Here is an 11384-nt window from a genome sequence, read left to right as displayed (position 1 = left end):
CCTCAAATATCCAGTCCCTTAGGAGCTTAGAACTTCATCTGTAATAAAATTCAATATCCCTTCTAATCCTAGACGTTCTCTATTTCTCCCCTGAAGTCAAAAAGAAAAAAACTTAACTAACCCCACTTTGGTTTGACTTTTGGCTGCATTCCATCACCAACACCATGTATCAGAAACCTCCATACATCTGGACTGACACATGGCTTGTCCCAGTCAGCTGCTTCACAGCAACCAGTAAATAGGGAAAGAGTAAAGCAGGAGTTCTCAAGAAGCTTACAGCCCCTCTGAGCCCACTGAAAATTAACTGTAGGGAAAAAATATCACTGTGCATGCTCTCAAACCAGCTGAGCCAAGGTACCCTGCTGTGGGGAAAAAAAGCATGAATGAATGCTCTCAATTGAAAGTTTACTCTATGAATTTTTCTTGGGCTTCAGCCCTGACTACTATCTTTTGTAGAGAGCCAGCATATTGCAAAATGAGCAAATGCCAGAAAAAGTATTATTAACAGGATTATTAACAGAAAACCTGAGGATTATCTAATCATACATAATTCAACGACTTGACTTTTTATGGGCCCATGGGCTTCTACCTGTGATTTTACTTTGCACCCATTTCTTTCTGATAAGATGTTCTTATTTACAGGATCAAATCAAACATCAAAGTTGCATGGTGCTCTGCAGAGAACCATGTCACTTGAACAAATTCAAAATCGTATTCTGTAGTTCTTGTGGAGCAAGTGGGCTCCAAGGACAAAGGAAGAGTCCTAGAAGACATCCCTTTCCTCTCCCTTTCACTCCCCCCAAGCCTCCGCAACCTTTTTTCCCTCCTGCGGTAGTTTTCCTCTGGGCTTTCTCTCACCGTCCTTTCTCTGCATTCCACTCACCCACCACCCCAGTTCCTACAGGAACAGCCATAATAACTCCAGACTGGTTCCCTTCTTATACCCCCTGTCCACTCAAATCCATCACATTCTCTCTACACAGTCTTTCTGTAACACAGATTTTTTCAAGCCCTTATCCTGTTCAAACATGTTTACTTATTCCTTATTCCTTATTTAATAATGTAAGTGGAGCGCTTGGGTGACTTAGCTCGTTAAGCATCTGGGTTTGGCTCAGGTCATGATCCCAGGGTCCTGGGATGGAGCCCCGCATCAGGCTCCCTGCTCAGCGGGAAGCCTGCTTCTCCCTCTTCCACTCTGCTTGCTTGTGTTCTCTCTCTTGGTGGGTCTCTTTCTGTCAAATAAATAAAATCTTTAAAAAAAAATACCTTTCTTTAAAAACAAAAGGATTTCTCACATCAATGAAATAAGTAGAAGAGTTTAAAATGAATGTAGGGCTTTTTAAAAAGCTGGTTCTACTCGAGGAATTGGCAATGTTACTTCAGTTTGTTCTTGTTTGCCTTTGAGGAATGACCAGTGATTTATCCAGACACCTACGGATGAATATCAGTATTCTCATCACTTAGAAATGATCCCTTGTTCTTTTTTTATGAATTTTCCTGTCACTGGATCTTTACTGGAATCAAAGACAAATGTGTTTATTAGGTTCGTTGAGAGTCAGAGTGGTCAGGATCACATTACTTGATGTTTACTGTCAAAATATGACTGGAATTGTATAAATATATATATATATGTGTGTTTGTGTCTATGTGTATACATATATTTATACACTCACATATATATACAAAAAGAGATGTCTATCTTATTGTTTACTATTAATTATAGGAATTAAAATATTTTCTGCAGAAATCTGGAAAGATGAACACTGTGCCAAATGATTATCACTCCTCTAGGGTAGCAATATAGAGTATAACTCTGTTCTTTATGCGTTGTTTTACTTTTTATTTTTTAATAAGCATATGTTACTTTCAGAATCTGGGAAAATGTCTATTTTTAACAAGAAACTTTAAAGTTTTCTTCAAAAAGTCATATGACCAGTTAACTGTGCCATTTGGCGTTTGTTGGATATTTTGAAATAAGCTATAGTGGCTTGTCCCCTCTAATGAGTTCATCTCTGAAAGGCATCTCTCTGGACATTGTTAGAAATAGCCCCCGGACTCAGAGCTCAGTAATGAGAGTTTGTTCATTTAGTCTAATCATTATTGACTAACGTGCATTTCAAATGCGATCTTAACCATTAATTAGTCATTCCTCAAAACAGTGTAATGGGAAAGATGAGCATCATTAACCTTGTTTAAAAGTGAGACCAGCCAACAGTGCCCCATAGAGGAGGCCGACTCCCCTGGTTCCACGGTCCTTACTGCTGGGAATCCTGCCATGTTTCAGTAGGAGACACAAAAGTAAGAATTTTTTTAAAAAATACTCTCCATGTTTCTATTTCATAAGCACTCGGGTTTAGATTTGCTCAAACTCTATAACACTGATTAGTCTTGCAAACCCTTATAAACGCACCATCAGGTCTAGTCAACCACTTCCCGTGGCAACCACATGTAAAACGTGCAGCATGATACATGTGTTTTTAAAATGTTCACAAATTCCCCCAAATGTACTCACAGAAGCGTCACAGTGATGATAAGATGTTGGGTATTAGAGAGGGCACGGATTGAATGGAGCACTGGGTGTGGTGCAAAAATAATGAATACTGTTATGCTGAAAAGAAATAAAAAAATAAATAAAGGCAGTAATTCTTCTTACTGGAAAAAAAAGATGTTAATCAAACAACAGATGCATATTGAATATCCATTATCCACTTCATTCTAGAACTGTGAACAGGGATGGGAGCAAGATATTAGACACCTATGCTCTGTCTTTGCTCTAGGGTTCTTATAGTTTAGTAAAGAAACCAGGCAAATGCATATAAAACTTAAAGATGCTACTTAAAAAACCCTTTTCAATGTATATTCCTCAACTTCAAAATAAGCATTTTTTTTATTCTTTCCTCACAAAAATATATGTCTTTTGTTGTTGTTTCAGTTAAACTAAAGTTGTAATGCTTGGGGCACACATTACTTTAGAAGGTTGCAAAGGCCCTGAATTATTTATTTCACTATTTAGAGAATGCCAATGTATTCCCTCTCTCAAGAAGAAAACTATGGAAGCCATTTTGAATTATTAAAAAATTTTCCTAGCTGCCCACAGAAGGGTAACAAATGTAATGAATCCGTGTGCTGTTTTCCACTGCACTAAGCCATCATCACACACAATAATTCTCTTTGCTTTTCTAAAATACGCACGCGCACATGCCCATGCATTCACAAACACACATGCTTGTTGCTTTGAAGGGAAGATCATTCTCAATACCTCTCAAACGAGTGAAAATCTTGTATATATTCTCATCTGCCCCAGTTTATGGCCTCACAACAACTCACTCTTCATCCTAAGCACACACAGACTACCCTGATTCCCCTTTGTGGCCAGTGAACTTCTAAACAGAACACTTTAGGGGAAAATGGATCTGTCTTCCTTGATCCCAGGGTAGAACCAAAATGAGAATAACAAGACTTCAAGGGCCCAACCTCCTTCACGTCACCTCCGACTTCTCATTCAAAGGGGTACTTTGGGCGGCAGGTGGAGTTATAATTATAGAGTAGAAAAAAGCTACATCAGCAGCTGTTGCTTCTGTTTGTTCCCGGCTATAACTGTCATCAGTGGGCAAATTGGCATAAACAGGCCTCCGCAAGTGGAAAAACATTTAACTCCTGGACCTGTCACCCTCTGGGTCTTCTCGGTGGCCAGAGAAGGAAAGGAAATCTGAGTGTGCACGAGCGGAGTGGGAAGCCGAACACAGCACGGACCTGAAGGCTCCTCTTCAGGGGGAGCCTGAAATTGCAAGATTTTCTTTCCTGCCGGAGTCTCCGAACCCAAGAAATAGGTTAGTGCACAAAGAGTACCCGTGTATTTTCATTCTGACCTCTACTCTATCCGATCTTAATTTTTCTGACGGCTGCAACAGATAGGAGAGCTGTTAAACCAAGTTGAGGACTGTTAGCTAAAATGAGACTGCCCGTGAGAACAAATTATGAAGTGGGCTTAATTTATTATGCTCCTCTCCCCCCATTTTGGCTCTACTCACTTTAGACAGAGAGACAAGGTAAAGATGGGAAAATGAGACTGGTTTTGTGGCATGATTGCCGTCCTCTTGTAATGCCACTTCCTTATGCCAAAAAGCCCCGATTTCTTTACTAACATCAGTGATGCTGAAAGTTTAAGTTTGTGAATGTATTGCCAGAGTTTTATTTCTTCAGGGAAACTAGGCAAATCAGAATTGGATTGTTTTCTCACCTCCAAATAAAGACAGGAAGTTTTCTCGTTTAGATAAAATGTGTGCTGCAGGCTACTTCCTGTAAGAAATCTGCTAGAGGATTTATTTCCTGTGTCTAGCCCAAATCTCTCTAAAACCCCCATAACTTCCATCTAAGTAGCTCTCTGTAAGACCCTCCTCATAGATCCTTTTGAAGCAAAAAAGATTTCAGAGACCTCTCCTGTTATCTGTTTCTGCTCCATGTTAGAGAGTAGTGGTGCCGGATTAGTTCAAGGCCATCTCAGAACTTGAATGTTTTCTGTCTTGTTGAAAAGCAATGGAATTCCAGAGAACTCACTGGAACGAGGCACTGGGGTCCCATTCTCATCCTACTCACATCTACGGAACAGATCCAAGTAGAGAGAACCCAAATCGGGGCCTCATTTTGGTCAGTTCCAAAAAGAAAGTGAACCTCCCTAGGTATTTTATGATGATTTTTCCAGGGAAAAGTCCACTACTATCACGGTGACCCTTCCTTGAAAAGTGTACAGAGGGTTTCCCATGCACTTGGAGCCCCACTACAGAGGTACCCACATCCAACTAAAACCAGCAAAAGTGACCCATGAATTAAATTCCCACAAGAGGCTTGCTTCTTTCAACAGTATCTCCTGATTTCTAAGTAGAGAGCTATCAATTCCCCCTCAGGAAATTTAAGGGTGAAATAGATACTTCTTTATATACCTTAGCAAATAAAGACCCAGAGAGTACATTTGGCTGGTGCTTTTGGAAATGTCAATTTATATAGCATATCGATACCCTAAATCTTCCCATGAATTAAGAAAACACACTTCTCAGATCACATTTGTTCATTTAAATATTACTAAGTGATGACTATAAAACCTGGATAACATTTAGAAATGAATGCAAGTTCCAATATCACCCTTTCCAGAGACTACTTAACTCCCCTTTCCTCCTAAAAGATTCAGCAGGGCGAAGGTGCTTATCGCCAAATTCCAAATCAGTTAAACAGAGCAAGGCAGAATGGGGAGATGGCTGGTTAGGGGCTTGAGTCTGAGAGATAGACTTAACGCTCAAACTTAAACATTGCTTTTTACTTGTGTTTTGTCTTCTTGCTCTTCTAGAAAAGCTATCCAAGATGACTGTCACGTACTCCAGTAAAGTAGCAAATGCGACTTTTTTTGGATTTCATAGGTTACTCCTCAAGTGGAGAGGCAGCATCTACAAACTACTGTACAGGGAATTTATTGTCTTTGCTGTTTTTTACACGGCAATAAGTTTGGTGTACAGGTACCTTCCTTTGCATGTCTCCTATGGCCATCAGATATCATGGAAGAATACAGTCTCAAAAATCGGAGTCTTTGGTTGCCGCTGACTTTTGCATTATGTAATCTCCTCCTTTGCATGATCCACTCTTGCCTTCTTCAACTCAGGACACGGTATTTTAATCCACACCTAACCATGCTCAGGATGTTAAGTAGACTCTATCATATTCAGGTGGCTCTCATTCCAGCCCCACGTTAGCTGATCACAGTGAGTCATGTTGCCAAACTTCGCCAGAGGTATAAAAGGGAAGATTCATACTTAAATACACAGCGATGATTTGGAATGGCAAAGGCCACAGACACATAATCACTTGTGCCCATCTCAGCTCTGTCATTGATAATGTCAGTTTGTAATTTGACAGCTTATAGCAACTACCTACATAATGAACATCTTTGAGAATGGTATATATCAGGCAACTTTCCTATCTTTTGCCTGGAATGACGAGATCTTATCCAGGATGGTGCCTGCCAATCTTACCTATACCTCAACTAAATAAAGGCCTGAAAACTAATTTATTTTGTTGATATCTTCTGAGTTTGGGGTGTGTTATATTCACAACGGAAGATGTTTATTCTTTATAACATCACAACCTACGCCTGTCAGACTGACAGAAAATCTGAGCAAAATCATGTCCAAGAAATACTTTCATGGCTAAAATCATGGTCTTAATAAAATTTTATCAATAGTACAAAAGAGAAGCTTTGTGAGTTTTGTTTTTTTTTTTTTAATTAAAATTGATTGCATTCATTTCTACTCTGGGGGAAGTTAGAACTTAAAATAAAAAAGCTAAAGGTTTTTGAGGCTGTATTTCCTCCTTTTCTATGTAGTTCAGTTTGTTCTTTCCCACATACAGATGAACAAATTTGTGTTATCATTGCTCTTACCTGCCTTCTTCTTTGCAGCAGCAGGACTCCATCTGAAGAAGAGGGATAGTAATTTGGCCGGCTGATAATTATCAAAAGTAGAATAGGAAGAGCTGTTTTGCTGCCTATCAAAATATCTGTAAAGGGAAAGTTTTATTTACAAACCTCTAATCTTCTTTCAGTTGTGTCTTATAAATACAATATTATTTGGACAATTTATTTTTGTGTCATCTAATCCTTCAGAATATGAAATGGTGGAAGGCACGTGACATTTCAGAATAATTGTCTCATTAGTTTATTTTTACTAATGTGAGTTTATTGCTGCTACCGCTGCTTAGGATAGAAGAGCACTTAGAGCAGCTGCATCCTAGCCAGAAATCCTCCATGGGGCCTCCACTTTTGCTCCAATATCTTATTTATACTCCATAAAATAGTATGCATATATTTTTTTAAAATTTTTTAGACCATAAAGTACCTCCATTTATAATAATGATCAATTGTGCTAGTCATTCTTCATTTTTTTAATGTTCAACTATAAAATCTTATTAAAATAAATGTTGAATCTTGATTAAAGACATACCAAGAACTCAAAGTCATTTATGACTTTACCAAGAAAGTCAAACATACCTGTAGGAAAATATAGACACAGTGTCATTCTCATGTGTACTAATAATCCTAAATTTTAAAATTCTATTATAAGCAAATAATTACACTTAGCAAAAATCCTAAGTCAAAGACAGAATTCATTTCTTTGATTATATCTCTTTTTACTTTTGGATGAACTTGACAAAATCATCATTTTAGTACTTTCTAGCTACTAAACTTTCTATGTAGCTAATAGCTGAATATTTTTTCCTTTGGCCAATTATTAATAATAACAGCCTCTTTAGTCGATTAAGTATGACATCATATGTTAAGTAGTTGTATATATAATATATTCTTTAAGCTTCATAACATTCCTAACACGTAGTTATTATTATTCCCATTTATAAAAAATGGGAAAACTGAGGCTCGAGAGATTTAAAGATAGGTTCCAAGTCCAAATCTTTAAGTGGCTGATCTGGAATTCAAACCTGGGCTCCTCTGACCTTATGGCCTGTGCTTTCCACGTTTAAATCCTCTTTGACCATTTCCATCTGAGTATTAGAAACTGTTCTGGCTGTGACTTGTCATTGGCATGACCTTGACACACCTGCACAACCCGTTCCTAACTTGAGAATTTCTGACACTTCCTCCAAAGCCAAGGCAGGAATTCCAAGCTCACCCTGCACCCCAAGCTCACCCTGCACCCCAGAATCCTCTCAGCACCAGCTTTTCATCTGCAATCTGGCTGGTGGCTCCCTGTTACCTCATTATCCCTCTGCTTCCCTTATCCAAGTTCTCCTGACTCAAACACGCCCTTGGCACATGTTATCATGGATTTCCAAGGGATTTCTTCTTCCCTTGGAACAGCTGTTCTCATTCTTTCATGCAAATTCATCTGTGTTCTTCCTCTTTCTAGATCTTGACCATGACTTGAGACCTTTCTTCTGCCTCTGAATCCCCTCCCTATAATATAAACATCAATAATAGTTTCATTAAATGAATTTATGTCAAACAATACCAGAAAATGAATTTTGGTCAGATCTGTAATATAAAGTTTTATATTTATATTATATAACTACAAACCCACCAAATATAGTAATAAAAAATTTTACTTCTAGTTATATCTGCATTGTTTTATATTTTATCTAATTGTAGGCTATGAAATAAAGTTATAATATCCCTTGAAGTATAGCACATATGATCAAGAATGTGCTAAGTAGCATATTCAGGGAAGAGTAAGATCAAGATGTCAAATTTAGGGCTATTATTTAGTAATTAACTTAATAACTAATTCATTTAATCAAGATACTTTTTTTTAAGCATACTTGATGAATAATTGAAAATTGGACACTTTCATAAGGTATTTTGCTCTAAATCCAATGTATTCATCATACAAAAGCTTAAAATGTAAAGTATTTAAAAATAAAAGTTAATAAACCCAACTGTCTAATGGCCAATAACATTCATGTACTAAAAACATTGGTACTTGAACCATTCGGCAATTAAAAAGTCTTTGAGATACATCAGCTCAGGTAGGAAAAAAGTTACTGTGCCTTAAAAAAAATTACAATTATTTGTGCTTAATTGTTTGCACTGAATATCACTTGCAAAGCAAGTGCAGAAGTATAATATCATAAAGGGCTATGCATTTTATTTTTGCTCCAGATTGTTACTTACAGGAGCCCAAAAACGTTACTTTGAAAAATTATCAATTTACTGTGACAGATATGCTGAACAAATTCCAGTAACCTTTGTGCTTGGTAAGTATAGGTCACACGCAGAGTGCAGCCACACAGCTGTCTCCGTTAGGATGGCACCGATGACTCTGCATGGGAGTGTTTCCAAGCTGAGAGGCATGCCTGAAAAGCCACCGCTTGCGATAGAACCCCAGCCACCCGTAAGGTTTTCCTTCAGGACTGCTTTGGCTAAATTAACCCCAAACGAGTTTGAGGTAATCATTGGCGACTGGACAATCAAGCTTCCTCTTCACTAACGCTCCATTTTTGCTGTCAATATTTGAACTCTAATACCCACTCACTGGGTGCTAAGGCCTTGCCAGGCACAAATTACATTTATTTATTTATTTATTTATTTATTTATTTATTTATTTATTTAGGAGGGCAAAATTCTAAGATACAGATAGCAACATATTTTTACATCCCAATCCCTATAAAAGCTGAAATTCTGCTAAAAGCATCAGGGTCACCATGTATGCTGCAAGAAATGGCTTTATCGTTTCCTGTCACTTTACAGGGTTTTATGTCACTCTGGTAGTGAACCGATGGTGGAACCAGTTTGTGAATCTGCCCTGGCCGGACAGGCTGATGTTCCTCATCTCCAGCAGTGTTCACGGAAGGGACGAGCACGGGCGCCTGCTCAGAAGGACGCTGATGCGCTACGTCAATCTCACGTCTCTGCTCATCTTCCGCTCTGTGAGCACGGCTGTGTACAAAAGGTTCCCAACCATGGACCACGTGGTTGAAGCAGGTATGGTGAACGCCTTTGCCCTCCGTGGACTCCCCTCAGCCTAGATGGGACCCTCCAAAATCCCTCTGAAATTTTATTTATTCATTCATCCAAGAAACATTTACTGATTACTTCCTATGTGCCAGAAACAGTCTTCAGAGGCAAAAATGAGTAAGACATAGTCACTGCTCTCAAGAAGTTTCCTAGGGGTGCAAAAGAGAAGTGGCAGAGAGTCAACTTCAAATTAAGTGGCAAAGAGTCACATGGCCTTTAGGTAAATATACTATAATAATAATTACTATATTTATTAGAACCATGTTAATATCATCTGACCTTTTCTAAAAGTCCATTCTAGCAGGAACCAACCATGAGTTTTTGTCTAGGCAGTGTGGCTCTGCTCTCTCTTTGACTCCTCAAAGTAGATGGAGTTGGGGATGCCTGCCTGGCTCAGTCTGCTGAAGGTGCAACACTTGATCATGGGGTTGTGAGCTCAAGCCCCACACTGGGTGTGGAGATTACTTTGAAAAGAACCCGCCCCCCCCCCAAAAAAAAAAACATAGATGCATTTGTTCAATCCGCGCTCCTGGGCACAGTGTGCTGGGAACAAGTCATGTTGGGGGGATGGTTCTCTTCGGTGTGTTAATATTTAGGAGAGAAGCTGTCAGAGCAGACCTCAATGGGATGAGGATTAAATGAGATCATTGTGGGCAGGCACCGAATAAAAACTGGTGGTTGTGCTTGGTGGTTGTTTGTCGGTCTGATAGATGGTTGGGATAGATTAATAAATACACATTTTAAAACCGTGAGGTGGCGCCTCGGTGGCTCAGTTGGTTAAGCAACTGCCTTCAGCTCAGGTCATAATCCTGGAGTCCCGGGATCAAGGACCACATCAGGCTCCCAGCTCCACGGGGAGTCCGCTTCTCCCTTCAACCTTCTCCTCTCTCATGTTCTCTCTGTCTCTCTCTCAAATAAATAAATAAAACCTTTAAAAAACAAAAATAAAAACAAAAAACGTGAGGTGATTCTGCCTTTATATTGAGTACAGTCTCAAATTAGGTTGCTGTATCCAGGCTCCTTTTCTGAAATGGCCTTGAAAACAGATTTTTTAAAATAAAGGTTGGTATTTGAGGGCTTTTTTGAGGAGGCTTTTATGCATGGGCATAATGAGCCTCATGCTGACTTCAGTGACTCAGTTGGTTTGTGTGGACAGAACTGATTGGAGCCATGAGGGTGCCTAGGCCTGTGCGGGTGCCTCTGAGGTCTGGTTCCCTGACATCACAGGGAACATGTCCGTACTGTTCTCGCTCCCTCTGAAGTGTTCTCACAAGAAGCAGAAAAAGCAGTGATTGGACAGCTTGTAGCCACAGGGACATAAAGTTTGCGCACTGGGCAGAAAGGCAAAGGTTCCAAACCACTGCCCTCCGAGCTGGGGGAGCCACTCCAGAGGCCAGATCCTTCCTGACTGGCCCACAGTCCACCATATTGAGTAGGCACCCTCTCTATGGACTGGCAGCTGGCTCACCAAACTTGCTCCTTTCCCCAACAGAGAAAGCTGAGTCAGTGTGCACATGGGGTCAGTTTCCACTTCCCCCCAGCTGGACACATGCCTCCATCACTGTCTGACTGTCCTTGGCCTGTGCCAACGTTTCTGGGAAGAACAGGAAGTTCAGGGATGGCGGAAAATGTCTGGCAGATGTCCTGAGTCCAGAGCCAGGGCACCTGCTCTGCCTGAGGGGAGAGAGGGCTAGTAAGTAAAGCACAAGGGCCCCAGAGGAGTGGGGGCAAAGGCTGGAGGCAATGTTGAGGGTACAAGAAAACCTACTTCCTGTCTGGTGACTTTCCTACATAAAATCACCTGTCAGGAGAAGTACATGTTCTCAAACCTCAGTGCATAGTAGATTTTGTTAAAAGTCAATATTGCTAAAAA

General features: G+C 39.8%; 1 protein-coding gene across 1 annotated transcript in view; it reads left to right on the top strand.

The window, feature by feature from the left end:
* The first annotated feature begins 3614 nt into the window (after window positions 1–3614).
* The window catches only part of BEST3 (bestrophin 3), a 37147-nt gene continuing 29377 nt past the window's right edge, over window positions 3615–11384 (top strand). The window contains exons 1-4 of the mRNA XM_059186301.1: window positions 3615–3830; window positions 5342–5507; window positions 8657–8751; window positions 9245–9478. Coding sequence (XP_059042284.1) covers window positions 5356–5507; window positions 8657–8751; window positions 9245–9478 — 481 coding nt within the window. The 5' untranslated portion in view covers window positions 3615–3830; window positions 5342–5355. The remainder of the gene's footprint in view (window positions 3831–5341; window positions 5508–8656; window positions 8752–9244; window positions 9479–11384) is intronic.

The sequence above is a fragment of the Mustela lutreola genome, chromosome 8 (assembly GCF_030435805.1).
Source record: "Mustela lutreola isolate mMusLut2 chromosome 8, mMusLut2.pri, whole genome shotgun sequence".
NCBI classification, from domain to species: Eukaryota; Metazoa; Chordata; class Mammalia; order Carnivora; family Mustelidae; genus Mustela; species Mustela lutreola.
This window is presented reverse-complemented; position numbering and strand designations above follow the sequence as displayed.